At 34.4% G+C, this 15,728-nt stretch overlaps 2 protein-coding genes and 1 pseudogene across 9 annotated transcripts; all 3 read right to left on the bottom strand.

Moving 5' to 3' along the window:
• Positions 1 to 4,036: 4,036 nt before the first annotated feature.
• On the bottom strand, positions 4,037 to 4,449 carry LOC108850340 (S-protein homolog 23-like; annotated as a pseudogene).
• A 4,683-nt stretch (positions 4,450 to 9,132) lies between these two features.
• LOC108854083 (uncharacterized) lies at positions 9,133 to 12,846 on the bottom strand. 3 transcript variants are annotated; one of them, XM_018627584.2, is made up of 6 exons: positions 12,608 to 12,846; positions 10,678 to 12,027; positions 10,339 to 10,593; positions 10,149 to 10,229; positions 9,418 to 9,819; positions 9,133 to 9,317 (listed from the first exon to the last, which is right to left on the bottom strand). In XM_018627584.2, the coding sequence occupies exons 2-6, from the start codon at positions 11,767 to 11,769 to the stop codon at positions 9,261 to 9,263; spliced, it is 1,887 nt and encodes a 628-aa protein (XP_018483086.1). In that variant the 5' UTR covers positions 11,770 to 12,027; positions 12,608 to 12,846; the 3' UTR covers positions 9,133 to 9,260. The 3 variants fall into 3 exon arrangements, with proteins under 3 accessions (XP_018483086.1, XP_018483087.1, XP_056864832.1); XM_018627585.2 differs by having other exon boundaries at positions 10,339 to 10,590; XM_057008852.1 differs by lacking the exon at positions 12,608 to 12,846 and adding an exon at positions 12,469 to 12,576.
• Positions 12,847 to 13,180: 334 nt separating this feature from the next.
• LOC108854086 (probable inactive shikimate kinase like 1, chloroplastic) lies at positions 13,181 to 15,711 on the bottom strand. 6 transcript variants are annotated; one of them, XR_008945112.1, is made up of 11 exons: positions 15,435 to 15,710; positions 15,205 to 15,245; positions 15,065 to 15,119; positions 14,899 to 14,971; positions 14,591 to 14,678; positions 14,358 to 14,440; positions 14,141 to 14,237; positions 13,970 to 14,048; positions 13,758 to 13,880; positions 13,408 to 13,488; positions 13,181 to 13,280 (listed from the first exon to the last, which is right to left on the bottom strand). XR_008945112.1 is itself a non-coding variant. In XM_018627588.2 (11 exons), the coding sequence occupies exons 1-10, from the start codon at positions 15,622 to 15,624 to the stop codon at positions 13,408 to 13,410; spliced, it is 852 nt and encodes a 283-aa protein (XP_018483090.1). In that variant the 5' UTR covers positions 15,625 to 15,711; the 3' UTR covers positions 13,181 to 13,280. The 6 variants fall into 6 exon arrangements, 4 of the variants coding, with proteins under 4 accessions (XP_018483090.1, XP_018483091.1, XP_056864834.1 ...); XR_008945111.1 differs by having other exon boundaries at positions 13,408 to 13,476; XM_018627588.2 differs by having other exon boundaries at positions 13,816 to 13,880; positions 15,435 to 15,711.
• Between the last annotated feature and the right edge of the window lie 17 nt (positions 15,712 to 15,728).

Below are 15,728 nucleotides of genomic sequence, written 5' to 3'. Positions count from 1 at the left end.
CCTTCGACTGCGACACCTGAGTTCCCTTCACCTGTATGAAACAGGCGGAGGTGTAACTTCGTGTTTATTCCAATCGATTCAGACACCCACTACACGGTATTCAATGCACCGTTGGTGTCACGGAGGCGGTGTGAAGTCCGTATAAATATGTGAGTACTTCTCATTTCGAACTCATCCTCTACTTCTATCTCTTGCAATATACTGATTTGTGTTGTTATGGCTATTTCTAAAGTTTTCATCTCCGACTTGAAGTACCGCAGTTGCTCCTCCGTAACGCTCGGCTGCTGGTCGACGTGAATGTAAAGTTCGTTTCTTTGTTTTTTTTTCAGGTAATCATTCCGGTAGAATTCTCATTGTTTATTGATACTAAGATATATCTAATCTGTTTCTTATTTTTTATTTTTTATACTCTTCTCGATTCCTTAAGAGATGATTCATTGTTTTAACTACAAAAATTATTGCTGCAAATCTGCAGTGATGTGTCTGGCTCTTGAAGGGTCAAGGATCTTGAAGGAGAAGACGTTTTAAAGTCAGAGTTTTGCGCAGATATTTTTGACAATGTCCGGCTTGGTTATCACATCGATGAAGAGCATCCTGTTAAGGCTAAGAACGGGGTAAATAACAATCATCAAACTCTTCTTTTAGAGTGTTATGCTGACAGGTGTTATGTCTTTGGAGACATGATCTGTCTGACTCTTAGGTTTGTTCATGTCTTAGCTTTAGATTTGTTCAGATGTTATAGCTCTGGGTTCCTTTTAGAAAGTTTGAATTTTTGCTTGAAATTGAAAATTTGGTGATGATTCTGCACACCTCATGTGTCTTCTTATCAGATGAGTCCTTTTAACAGCCTTATAAATCCTGTTTGGGGTCTTTCGATAAATTGAGTATTTGTCATTAGCTGGTAATCGCTAAATTAGTTTATCTTTCACGATCCAACTCATACTTATTTGTTTTATATTAAACAGCGTTGAAAAAGTGATCTTTGTTCTCTCTCAGGTCTAACCTGTATGAACAAAGAGGGTGGGATTGGATATAGTCAGCCATGTACGATGCAACATGTGAACTTCTTTAAGATATCCTTTCTACTTTTTCTGTTTTGATCTGAAAACAGAAAAAAAAAATTACTCTGGAGTAGTAATTTCTAAATATTGTCTTTTTTTTTTGGTGTGTCAGGTTCTGTTCTGTGAGTGAGAAGAATGGGATCGATACACATCGTCGTTTTATGTGCTTCACTACGTGAGCGAAGTAAGGTGGATCAGTGATGAATTACCCGGTCTACTTCTGTCTCCATTTAATAGTATATTTGGAGACACTGCAAATAGTCTCTATTTAATAGCTCCATTTACTAGCATCACCTCCATACCTTATCAAAATCGAGAGAGTGACTTATCTACATGGGAGGTATTAGAAGTACACCATCATCATGTAACAACATATATCCTAAATTTCACTTCCTGTACTGCAATAATTTTTTTACTCTCCCTTTTCTCAGGCTATCGTGGTGCTAACTTATCTGGATACTTATAAGGAGAGTTCGCCATCTAAGTGGCAGGAGAAAATGTGTTCGGCAAATATGTACTACTTAGAAGAGTACCCAAATGATATCAACTATTAAAAACTCTCTAGACCGATAGCTTTAACTCATGAGATTGGCCAGTTTTGAGCCGAATGTAATTAATAACAGATGAGTGTCGTCTTTTAACTTTTACAGATCGTAGAGGAAATAGACTTTTTAGTAAATCTCCAAATGGTCAGAACTCAGAAGAAAGAAGGAAGATCCTATTATTGATGCTGAATGCTGCAACATTTTTATCTTTCTTAATTTTTCTTTGATTACTGATCAACTAAGAATAGAATATTAGGAAGATGGCATTAGACCAACACATGGTGAAAGGAAACAAAATAAAAGAAACTTAGGGATATGCTTTTTTAGCAAAAATAGTAATCAAAGTATTTATTTTACAGAGAGAAATCTCTCAAAGTTTTTCTTAAATGATATAAAACTAATAAACTTAATTACCAGATATTAAGTATGAATCATGGGCTAAAAGACATAAATCGGAATATAGAAGTTGACTTCATAAAAAAAAACTAATTTTCCATTGGAATAGATATAAGTTGAAGAAACTTCATTAACCTTCTTTTCTTATGACATCTCTGCTTTTAAATTCTCCAAAGAATGTATGTGTTGCAAAAAAAAAGATTCTCCAAAGAATTTCATATTTCCTTAGGCTTTGGCCTTTACAAACTCAAAAAGATTGTTTAATGTTTTAGTATCAAGACCTGCAGATTATGATGGGCCTGTCTTTGTTATGACCATAATTTTGGTAAGATATATATGCATGTGTTCCTTAATAATCCCATAGAAGTCTCTACCCAGAATCACAGCATACAAAATGCTCTAATGTATTATAACTACAACTGGAATACACCGCAATCTACAGCTACAAAATACAGAGACTTACCTTCTAATGCTGATAAATGATAAACTTAGAAAATTTTATGGGGGGAATTAGTTTCAAGTAGAAATATATATGTCAGAAGCAAATTTCTCTTACATTTTAAAGGTGGTTTCATGGATTCTTATTTCATAAAGTAAAGTGAGTTGAAAGTGAAATGAGATAAAGGTGAAAATTATATTCTGCCAAATGGTTTAAGCAAAGTAAAATTTGGATTTTTTTGTCTCGCTTCTTAAGTAGGTCTTTCTTAATCAACTTAGAAATTCTTACACTGCATCACTCTATCTTCCTATAAAACCAAGTTAATAAACAGCTCTTCCACCTCCACGAATGTTCTTTCCATCCTGAACCAAGCATACGTAAATATTACCATCCTCTTAGCTTCTAACATTAATTTCAACACGGTTGCCACTGTTGTCATACTGAATATACTAATGCCGAAAATAGACATGGGCATATAAAAACCAAAACGAAGCAGAATCGGAAAATCTAATCCAGACCGAAAATAGATTCTATGTCATGTTGTTGAAATCTTATAAGAGATTATATTCCAATTTATTTGGTTGTAAATATTTTTCTAACCTATATAAACAAAATTTTAAAAACTAAAATGACTAAAAAAAAAATTTATTTTACAACAATATTTGACAAATAAAAAACATACAGAAATGTGCAAAATAAAGATATAGTTTACGCTATATAAATAGATTTAAAATCTCGGTAAACCATGTAAAAGTTTCAGTATTTCGGTAATGAAAATACAAATAGGACCAATTTCTACCATTGGGTCTTCCAAATCTTGACAACAAAAACATCTTGGTAGCTGATCTCAAATGGAACATATAAACAATTATGAATTTCTTTCCCCATCTGAAATCCTATGTTTAAGAATTAAGATCAAGTAAGAAATGGTCTAGAGATGCTCATATTTGTTCATAACAAACAATAAAGCTTATTTTACCAAGACCAAGTATCACCCGACAATAAATTTAAGAAATAAGAACGATGTACACCAGGAACAACATTCCCAACCTAAAAACACCATTTCTAATCCAATTGGATGGTTAATGTTTTAATTGCCAGTTTATCATCAAGGTTGAGATTATGCAGAGTCTTTACGGCTTCCAAGAACCTCAAAAAGAGTCATATACATTAGTTGTTAGATACAAATTATTCAACTGAGAATGATATAGCAACTCAGTCATAGTGATGCCATAGAAGTAAAAAGTCAAAAAAAATTACTTACAAACAAACTAAGGAACGACTTAAATTAGTAAAATAGTATATCTCACACATAATTTTTATAAAGGTGAACCTAAATACGAACCACAAAATTATAAAAAATATAATAACCTAAATCATAAATAAATATCCCGCCCGTAGGGCGGGCCGACCCTAGTACATAAATAATAGCAGCAAAATAAATCTTTTCGTGTTAAGTGGGAGTGCTTATAATGATTATTCTCTTTTCATATGTGGTGATCTACTCCGTGTTAAAAGTGATTATTCTCTTGTATTAATAAAGGAAAAAATATTGCAAACTTTGATTTTAATATGTGTATAAGCTTGTCTCTTAACTAGTAAATCCAATCAAACGCCTTATGCATATAGGCCCCGCCTTGTTCATGTTTGCCCGCCCACACTTTTAAATAAATACCATTTTCTCTGGCTCTCCAATCCCACAAGGCTCCATTATCACTGGGACTTACCTGTTTGAATGCTGTGAAGCTCTGAGAGTGTCTATAGTTAGGGTTAGGTCCTTGTCTCAACGTACACATGAATTGCGTAGTCCCCCAAAAGTTGGTGGGGAAGTGAATATGATATTGTTCTCCTGGTTTTTTTTTATCACTGGCTCGATTCGGTCGTCTCCGGAGAAACAGCTTATCCAGAGATTTTTATTGAATTTAAGTTCGTTCGCAATCTTGATGTCGCTGTATACATGGCTAGCAATGCAGAAGACAGCACATAGAAAGATTGAGAGATTGTTCATTTTCTTTCTTAGGATACTGATAAGATGTTTTACACCTTCTGTGGTTCAGATTATATTTATACACATCTTATTAGAAAGAGATCCCCTAATGGAAAATAATCACCAAAAATAGACGAGATATTTTCTTCTTTAACTTTGTATATTTTTATTTCATTCTGTTTATTCCATATTTCCATTTTAACTAATTCTGAGATATAGGGGATGACCGGTAACTTTATGTTTTTTACTGTAGTATTTAATCTATAGATTTATTTGCTGTAGTTTTAGTTGTTGTAGCTTTGTAAAGCACTTATATTTTGTTCTAGAAATAAAGTTATTTACAACCATATTTTAATTGTGTAGAGATTTTTTTTTTTACTGTGAGAGTTTTTAGGAAAAAAAATTTGATTGGTTGACATATATGTCTCTCAACTAGATTTTGGTTTTCTAGAACATTTACAACCACAACCAATCTCTCAACATATTAACTACAAGTGTTTCCCACTAGTCTTTGATCTTATCTTGTAATTTTATGTTTGGGTATGCTCTTTAATGTTTTGTACCTTTAAACAAAACCCATTTGGGTATAACGAAAAAAGGTTGACAAAAAGTAATTTAATTCTGATTAGCAGACTTTTTTAAGAGATTGAGTTTTTTTTTTCTTTCAGGGATCTAATTTGGAAAAACTCTCTCATATAACTTAGATAATTTTAAATATTTTAAATATTTTTTTTGGATGATTCAATTTATGAATAATATTTAAAATATTTGGCTATTTAAGTATTAAATATAATTAATACTAGATGGTAATCCGCGTTTTTCCCCGGAATGATGGAATAAAAGATATTATAATATATATATACAGGTATTAGAGAGTTAAAGTTTATAGTAAGAAATATTAGATATAATAAAATATTTAACGAAATTGTCCATGTTTATATAATGTAATCTTTTTTTTTTTTAAATTTGTGTAATTGGTTCGGTGAAATTGAAGTATATTTTATGGAAAGAAATTTATAAAAGTAAACAAAGACTTATGTAAATTTATTATGAATCTAAGATAAAAAATAGGAAATAGAATAATTGCATTCATAATATAAATTCTGAATATAAAACAAAAAGAAATATAGGCAATTGAATAATAAAATACGAAAAACAAATAAAAACTGACAAAGCCACAACTGCTGTGAAAAGTGTCTCGATTGGTAGGTTGTGATGTCAATGAATTTCAGTAGATGAATTTCAGTCCTATGATATATATAGGGATCACTTGTAGTGTTTTGCCTATGAAAAATTAGAGAGAAGCAAATTTTTTCACCCCAAAATAAAATTGAATTAATCCCTAAATTTTAGCTGCCAATTTTAAAATAATGGAAGGCAATAATTCAATGTAAATCAACATAAAGAAAACAGTATTAACTTTGTAAACTAATTCTTTTCGAATATAAATGACGTGTTGTAACGTGTTGATTACTTAATTTTAGAGTTTTGTTGATTTAAGTTAAGAAAATAAATTGAATTTATAAATTTGTATTTCCAATCAATCAAAAGATCAGATTCAAATGGCATCATAATCCATGATCAATGTTTCTATCAAATATGTTCATATAAATATGAATTCATATACAAATTGCGCCATATAAATACGCATCATAAATGTAACATACCAGAATAATGGAAAAGTACATGATGAGGTCAAAAATAAACTTAACAAAACTATACAAATATAACATACTAAAACAATAGAAAAGAACATAATCTTTTGTTTATTTAACAACAGAAAAGAATGCAATCTTATGTTTAGAAAAGAACATAATCAATAACTAACAAAACTATACAAATGTAACATAGTCTTTTTCCATAGTCTTATCTTATGTAATAACAATAAGCTATTGTGTTTATCATGTGTTGTCAATATGATAGTAGATATCAAAAGGAAAAATAAGAACATATGCATAATCCATCAAAACCAATTATAATATGCAATAATATGATAGTTAAATAAGCAATGCCATATCATGTAATTAGTCTAGGTAAGGAAGTTGGTTTTATTAAAGGCTATGACAAGGGCTCTCAAGGTGACAAATAAGTAATGTCAAACTTGTTAATAACTTATATTTTCAAAGATTTGTAAATATATAGTTTATATTTTCAAAGTTCGGATACCCTTTCAGCTTTCAATTGGTTCCCAGTTTATTGACTCCGGAGATATAAGATGCACTCGGTTATTTGTGAAATTAGACTCAGTTTTAGTCTTTTTTCAGTTTGGTACGGTTCAATTCTGCAATTTCAGATAAATGTGTCCAAACCATACATATCTCATATAAAAGGATTTTTTTTTTAATTTCAAAAATAAACTTGTGTTTTGATAAGAGTATAAGGTAGCAATCATTGTAACTTAATGATTACTAGGTATTTTCCTGCATCATGTGCAGAAATAAAAGTTTCAGATTTAAATTATATTTTAAAATAATTTTTTTTTATATTTTATTATTTGCTTACCAATATTTTAATTTTAATTTTATTTACTAAACGTTAAAATAAATATAAAAGAAATACTAAAAAGTCAAAAGAAATATTTTTATTTAAAATTAATATTTAATAATATATATGTGTATACTTAAAATTATATCTTGAATAATTTTCTTTTATCTATTTATTTGGTTAAAATATTAAATCGAATTGTATAAAATTAAATTTGTAAGATATATGATTATCAAAACATAAAACTAATCATATTTTTAGTTTTTAGATATAAAGAGGAAACTAATTGTATAAGGATTAAGATAATTATAATTTTAAAAAACTGTATAAATTTTTGAAGATTTATTTAGTAATAAAAATAATAATTGTAAAAAACAAAATTAAATAATATTTCGAATTTTGTAAAATATTTTTATATTTTTATTTATACTACTATATTATTTAATGTTATATTAATTATGATAAATGAGTTATTACCTTATTTTCAAAAACTTACCAAAACTATAAATTAACATTAAATATAAATGTCTATGTCATAGTTACCTTCAAACCATGTCATCATTTTTACTAAACCATGTCATATTTTTTTAATGAAAATGAATGTGGTTATGACACATAAGCAAAATTCAAAAAAAATCACTTCACAAATAATTACCAAAGAATTATGTCAGCTGATGAAATATCATTTTAGATTTTCTATCACAATCTCTATACTAGAAGTTACTACTCAAGGAACTCACGAGGTCATGAACATTGTTGATCTTATATTATTTAAATTTTGAAATTTTATATTATTTTTATTTTGGATTTTGAAGATTAAGTATTTTTTTAAAAAATTACATACTTAAAAAATATACACAAAACAAAAATAAGGTCTTTCTCTCTCTTCCAACTTTTCTCCTTCGAAGACCAGAACGCCTCCTGCTGTAGCTCCGACGTTGGTAGCGCGTGCGAGCGCGTGAAGACGTCGGAGGCGTCCGACTTTAGCATATCTCCATCTTTTCTTTGCTGCTACTCGATCCCCACCTTCTCTTCCGATATGCTTGCGTTCTCTGGATTTAGGGTTTTGCTATGGTGACCGCTCCGCTCGCGGTGAGAATCTCCGGTGGTGTCTCCTCCTCTTCTGGTATCGTGGCGAGGTTGTAGAGGTGATGATTCGTAGTGGTGGTCGGATTTTAGAGTTTTGTGAGGATATCGTTTTCTTGTTTGATTTCCTTAGTTTGTTTCGATGTTGGGGAGCAAGGTTTAGAAACAGTTTCTACCCTCTGTTTCTTCTCTGGTACAAGCAGTAGCGGCCATTGAAGAGGGGTGCGTGAGGTTTAGCTGCGGATGTGGCTTGGCGTCTTGCTCGGGAGGGGGAGGGTTGCCTCTGTTCATTGGAGTCTAACTCCCGTGGATGTTGATACTTGATGGTCAGAGTCTTTTGCAATCTCAACCTTTGGTTTGAGAGGATCAGAAGGAGTTATTTGGTTATGGAAGCGTCTGCTTCATTGTTCGATTGCCGCCTATTTGATCGTGATAAGTTCTGGATTTGGAGTGGTTTTTATCCAGTTACCGGCTGTGAATAAGACGTGTTCGTGAAGCTGTTATAGGCTTCGCTGTGGGGTAATGGTGCGTATAAGGCGAGTAGAGAACCCATTCAAGGTCCAATGGCGAGACTTAGTTGGGATTGAAGGGTGTGTTCAGCGACGGTTAAGGATTCTAACCTCTCTCGGTTCAGTTTATATTATGTTTTGGTGATGTTCGTGTACTTCTAGGCTCTCTCCTTGGTCTTCTTATCTGGTGCTATTTGTGGATGAGTTCCCGTTAGGTAAGCTCGTCTTTGAGTGCAAGGTTGAGCACTCTTCCTCTCCTGAAGTTTCTATCTTCTATTCTGCTTCTCGACGTTTTTATTTGTCTTTGTTAGCTTTAAAAGTTTGTGTTATGTCTGTTTCATGGCTCCGGGTGGTATATGTTACCTCGCCGGCTCTTGGCTCTGTTTAGGGTATGCAAATCCGATGTGTAAAATGTTGTTGGATCTAATATTAATCTACCAGATGACAAAAAAAAAAAATATACACAAACTCGAACCTAAACTGAACGTGCAATGCTTCGATTACTACCTAGTGATTATTATGTCAGCTCATGCATATCATTTTAGATTTTTATATCACAATTTCTATACTAAATGTTACTGCTCATGAGGCCATGAACATTGATCCGATCCTATGTGTTGAAAAAAAGGACAAGAGTAAGAGTTTAACGTAAGGCCTGAATCTGTACAACGTCGTGTCAAAGCCATGGTTATGTACAAATAAGTCCATTGATTTCTTCTTAAACAAGAAAACGAAATACAACCAGTGAAAAACCTAGTCTGTGATGTTGAAGTATCTTGGGTTTTCTGGGTAATGGTACTCCACATTCAACTGCGATAACACAAAGACGAACAAAAAAAAGAATGATTATAAAAACGATGTGATACAAAAACGTAGGTCAAGAATCAGAAGGCAAAATCTCAAACGGTACCTTTCCTTCATCTGAATCTGTGTGGCGTTGTGGAAACACGACTCTCAAGTCGTTGTACAGATAGAATCTCCTCTTCCCATCTGAATCCAAGTTTTTCTTTTGCCCCGTGGTGTCGTCATTATCAGGTTTCTTTGAAGCTTTCTTGGGTAATGGGCAAATAAACCTCAGATGTAGTGCGTACCGTAGAGCACCAGAACCACCGTTACATTCTTTGGAAGATTTTAAACATCTTTTCTCACTTTCTTGCAACTCATCAAGTTTCTCATCTCCTTCCACTGAATCAGATCCTTCACATTCTGTTTTGTTCTCTTTTGCACAGCTTTTGGTTTTTCTAGTGTTCTCTTGCGTTGCTTCACTGGTTGGATTAGAGGATCCCAGAGTAACCTTTTGCCGCAAGAAAGTCTGTATAATACCCACAGAAACCCAGTTAAAAAAAAATAAAAACTAATATTCAAAATTGTTTTATTTTGTTTTTTACATACAACAGAACATATGTATTAATGAAGTTAAAAGGTGGATCAACTAGTGGAAATGAAACCACCACTGAGTTTTTTTTTCTCTAGACCTAATGCTTTCCTAGAGGCTATACTATTACTCTTAAGGCTTAATAGCAGGTAGGTTATATGTTTCTTCTTTCTTCAACACAAAAAAAAAAATATAATTTTCTTTTCTACAACTTAAAAACAACAAGAGTGTTTCCTTTGAAGGGAATGTTTTACGTTCAATATTACCTTTGTTCCGGCTGGCATATCAGTTAAGTCATAGTTACAGAGGAAAGTGTGAAGAGGTGTTTTCTCAGGATTACTAAGAACCTGCACAAAGAGCAATCAGTATTTGGAAACTTTCAACCACCACTAAGATGAGTTTTTTTAACCACAACATTTATAATAGAATAGTATCTCAAAGAGAAAGGATATATACCAGTTGAATCCGACCCTTCATGGGGATCCGCAGTTGGCTCTTGGAGGAGCTCTGAGCATCAAAGTTTATTTGACTTGTTTTCAACTTCTGGCTCCAGAACTTGTTCGATTTAGATCCTCCACCAAGATCTATGGAGGCATAATATAGCAACACGCAATCATCACCAACGCTTGTTACTGAGAATGGAAGCTTCTGTGATTTTGGAGATATGTCTCCCCCAGCTACACTAAGAACCGCTAGAAAACCATCAATCTTCTGCACGGAAAGAAACAGCAGAAGTCATGAGTTACTTTTTTTTTTTCACTCAAAGAGCTTTATATATGTTTTAAGCATGTAAACCTGATTTGTTGTCCCGCATGACAATCTTCCTGTCAATAATGACTCCTCGAAAGAACCAACCAATGACCTCTGAATGGGGCGCCCACTCAAGCTTCTAGTGAACCTTCTGCATGGAGACAAAGGAGCTGGTTCAACACCTCTCTCCATCGAAAATGCTCTCCTTAGAGCATATGCATCATCAAACAACCTACGGTCGATTCTTAGCTCTGCTTCTTCACTGATATTCCTCAACTCTTCAACTATCTTCCCGTTTTTGCTACTCTTCATCCTCTCAGAGAACTTAGGACCAAGCGGTGAGAGAGAGAGCGGCGGAGAGGCAGATATATCCTTATCACAAGGTAAGGTACCATACACTGGTGAATATAAGCAAACCTCACCTTTTGTGGGCCGGTGGTGGTCTGCAGAGTCAAGCAATGGACCATCAGTGAAGACCATGGAGGAGAGTCTGCTACTGTTCGAGGCGTTCTTCCATTCCCAGCGAGTAGATGTGGCCGTAGGAGTGGTGGAGAGATGCAACCTACCAGGGAGGTTAACCTTGGTGTGATCTTGTGAGACAGAATTGGAGAATCCATTAGAAAGACCAGAGTAAGTAGTACAGCTGATATCAAGAAGGTCTCCTCTGAATTTCACAGGGAAGAGAGTGTTGAGAGGGGAGAGTACACGTTTCCTGACCAACGCTCCACCAACATCTGCTCCAACAGTGGACGACAGAGAATGATCAACAGCGACACTCGCTTGTTCCTTGTCCAATGAGGTAGTTTCGGTTGATGCAAAACCAACTATCCTTCTAGCTCCAGTTAGACTCGAACTAACTTTATCCACAGTGTAGCTAGCCGACCCATGAGCAGTACTAGATGAGGTGGTAGCAAGGAACCTATGCTTATCATCTGTGAACTCCGGAGGCTCCAATGATGTTTTCCTATCAAATTCTCCAATGGAAGAGCAAATGCCTTCATCGCTTCCTATGTTAAGGCTATCTGAATGATGGGAAGTGGAATGCAAAGGCAGACTTTGCGAAAGGCTGGAACTTGGAGCAGACGATGATGATGCTTCATGGGTTTGTTCACTTGAAGCAGTCTGTGGTAGACCCATATTGTGATACCTTTGTTCAATCCCTACCAAATCCTTCCAAAAAAACAAGACTGATTACTTTTCTATCTCTAGTGAAACAATAATCTAGAACCTAGGTATCAGTGACGGGCATCCACAACACGTGCATTGCTGCTTGACTACAAGAAACCAAACACTTGATATTTATTCGACAGTTGTTTATATCAGAAGAGAGTTCCGGAGCTATATGGAATTTGAGGGTGACGGATACAGAGTTCATTGCACTGCAGTTACACTTTCCTGAAAACGAATAAGACAGAATCAATTACATATCAGAAAAAACAATAAAAGGACATAGCCAAAGTTGGTTAGACAGACTATTAAAGCTTAAAGCATAGTTATAGGACAACTGCAGACGTTTAAGGCTGACAGATTCCAGATTTTTAAGAAAGTATAATAAGAAACAATAAAACAAATCAAGATCCGGAAACATTCACCTATAATAGCCAATAGTATTATTTTAACAAGTGTTTTAAAGTTTTGAGAAAGAAAGAAGAAGAGATCAAACAATAGCTGCCATTCAGACAAAATATATAAAAAAGAACATAATAACATTAGCTAATCATCCTCACAATCTTCCCAGAAAATATAAGTGATCATGATCAATCTAACGCAACACGATGAACCACCACAAAAAAAAAGAACTTGTGATCAAATCAATCTAATCATATATATATATACTTCAAAAAAGCTTCTCGCATAAGACAAATCCCCAGAAAAAAAGCAGCTCATCATCATCATCATCATCGAAAACATATAACTCAAACTAATCAAAACAAGAAAAAGTTGGAAATAATAAGAAGCCCATGAAAAGACGCACCAATACAATCTGTTCAAGAGAACGTTTCAGATGGAATCATTCACATGGATCGATTGATCAGAAGAATCAAACTGGAAATCCAAAACCAAGAAGATGAATCCAGAAGAGATTAAAAAAAAAGGTTTTAAAAGACGAGAAAGAATCTGAGGAGGAAGAAGAGGTGAGAGAGAGAAAGAGGCAGAGAGGTTTGTTCCCCCTTATCTTTGCGTCTGTTTATAAACAAATCCCAATTAACTCAGTCGCCATTAACATTTCCTCATTACGTTTTGTGTTTCTCGAGATACGATTTTTATACATTTTCGATTCTTTTTGATTAAAAGAAGAAAAGTACTGCAAGTACAAGTTTGGCATGAAAAAATATCCGCATTTCTTCTACTACTACCTTCGTATTTACCCATTATTACCCTTTTTATTGTTTTACCGACACCGAATATTGCGTCTCCAACGAACAGACACAAAAATATGTTTTTTTAAACAATTAAAAAAGGACGTCGAAAGCTGTTGGGAACTGAGATGAGCTTTTGTTTTTGTACTTTCTCTGTTTCACGCTCTTATCCCTTAGTGGGCCACAAATATTAGGCCCACGTACTACTGGATCAGCTCATCAACAGAATAAGTCCCACACGTGATAGAGACGCTACATGTTTCTCCTCCACCCAATGCTTGCCAGCATCTATAGTATAAGCCGAACGTTTTATGCAAAAAATGCTTAATAACATGTTCATGATATACAACATGATAGAAACCCTAAAAAAATTCACAGATTTTGCGATGCATGATTGATTGAGTAAAATATCAACCTAGAAAGGTCGAGAAGCTTCCTCCATCATTTTCTTCACTCTCGTCAACTTCTCTATTTCTTTCAAGACCTGAACAACAAGCTTCTCTCACAGTTGTAAGTTGTAACCATATGTCAAAATGAAAAAAAAAATAATACTCCTCCGTTCCTAAACATAAGATGTTTAAAATAATTTTTTTGTTCCAATATGTAAGATGTTCTCATATTTCTAGGTAACTTTAACTTTATCAAAAACTGTGTAACCAATCAAATTTAATAGTTCTATTTTGTAACTGGTCAAATAGTTTTTAATTTATAATTTTAATAATGCTTTTTTGATAAAAACTAATTTTCTTAATAAACGTATTTTACCTAGAACCTCTTATATTTAGGAACGGAGGGAGTAATAATCAAAAAGCATAAGACTTGCCTCCAAAGCAAGCTCTTCAGAAGTTACTGTTTCCAAGTCTTCCCATCCCAGCTTTGTAGCTATTCCTGATTCCAATTAACAAAAAGTAGCATCACTCATAAAAAATGCAACGGTCAAGGATAATATTAGAATGGACTTATTAATAAATTCTTACTCTCAAGGGAAATAACTGCATCTGCTGTATCGTAACCCTTTCTTGATTTTTCGTAATTTGCTTTTAATGCCTCATACAACTGCTTCCATCATGAAAACACAGTTTCCTTTGTAATACAACACCGACAGAAACTTTAAGCAGGTCAGAGAGAAAGAAAGAAAGAAGAAAGACCTCAGGGGAAGGTTCCGAGCTGAATGGATCATCTCCTTTAGCTGCGATTTCTAGAGGAACATCGATCCAAATGGAGATCCCGTGTCTTAGAAGTGCACTGTTCAAAATACTTACGGTCAAACGAGAGCAGACGGAAGAGAACTTTAAAAAAGTCTAGGCAGGGTGTGTATGTTTTCGAAATGGGAGAGAAACTACTGGACTTATAAATAGAACATACAGATTTGTCAAGCTCTGGACTGCACCGTCTCCAGCGCAAACTACAAGCCGACCCATAGATGATAGCTGCTTCAGCACTTCTGTCTGTAGGAACATATCAAGAGAAAACCATTTATGTGGGTATTTAGATTGGTGTTGAGTATCTATTTTCAATTTTAAAAGTGACCAAGTGAGATCAAATCCTCTATCAGAAAACTGAACCAAGGATGCATTTCATCAGATGATAGAATATACCTCTGATTCCTTAAAAGCCATCTCATCAGCCTCCTTCAAAGCTTGAACAGATGTATTTCCACCAGCCGCCTCTGCGATCAACTTATCACTACACAATAAGAGTGAAATGAAGTTAGGGATAGTGCGAAATTAATTAAAAGGAATATATAAAACGTGAAGCTAAGACACTGGAATTCACAAGCACCTCATACGTATTGTAAATTGGATTTAAAACAAATATAAGTAACAAGAATGTCTCTCAAGAGCTATATAGGTTCCCCAAAAAAAAAAACAACGGAAGCAGAGAGAGGTTTTACTGAGTGGCTTACCTATCAAAGTAGTAATATCGTAAAGACTCAGCCAAAAGCTTCCCCAAGTTGGTTTTAATGTGGTTATTAATCCCTACACCCAGATTGTTAAAGCATCACACATCAGTCAGTATTCATCCCTACCAGGGAGATTGGAGTTTGAATCAAAGCCAAGCGGGGGCCTTACCAACCAGAAATATTGAAGCTCCTTTGAGTTGAGGGGATATGTCTATAGCTTTCCTCTTGAGTTTTTTAGACGGAAGAAACGGTTAAGAGAGTTAAGAGGAAGCAAAGCTGATTACATCAGAAAAAGTATAAAACTCTCACCTTAACAGCATCAATGGGATCTGAATCAACAACATTGACCCCTACACCAACCAAATCCAATAAAAGGCTTAGTAAAACGTCATCGTTCCACGAGCACACACAGTACTAATTTGTGAGAGAAATACAGGACATAAAAGCAGCAGAAACATAACTAGTTCAGTATCAGACATATACTCGAACACTTGTTATGCAATTGAGGAGAGTGACGAAAGCTCGAAAAAAAAACTAACCGGTGGAGGCAGACTGATCAGCGAGACAGGGAGAGGGAGGTATACGTCTGTGAGGAGGAGAAATGAGTTTAGCAGAGGAAAATGGTGCACAGGAAGTAGTTCGAGCTTGAGGAGGATAGAACAAGGGAGGGAGAAGTCGAGGAACGAGTCCAGAGGAAGTTAGAGAAGCAGACGCAGCAGAGATCTCCATTGACGAACGACGAAACTCCTTCTTTTCCTCTCTCTCTCTAGTCTCTCTAGATATCCGCCACGTATGTCTATCGAATCAGCTCAACGTGATAATTTTCTTTTACC

The sequence above is a fragment of the Raphanus sativus genome, chromosome 4, assembly GCF_000801105.2.
Source record: "Raphanus sativus cultivar WK10039 chromosome 4, ASM80110v3, whole genome shotgun sequence".
Classification (NCBI taxonomy): domain Eukaryota; kingdom Viridiplantae; phylum Streptophyta; class Magnoliopsida; order Brassicales; family Brassicaceae; genus Raphanus; species Raphanus sativus.
Note: the sequence above shows the minus strand (reverse complement) of the source record. Positions and strands in the feature narration are given on the sequence as shown.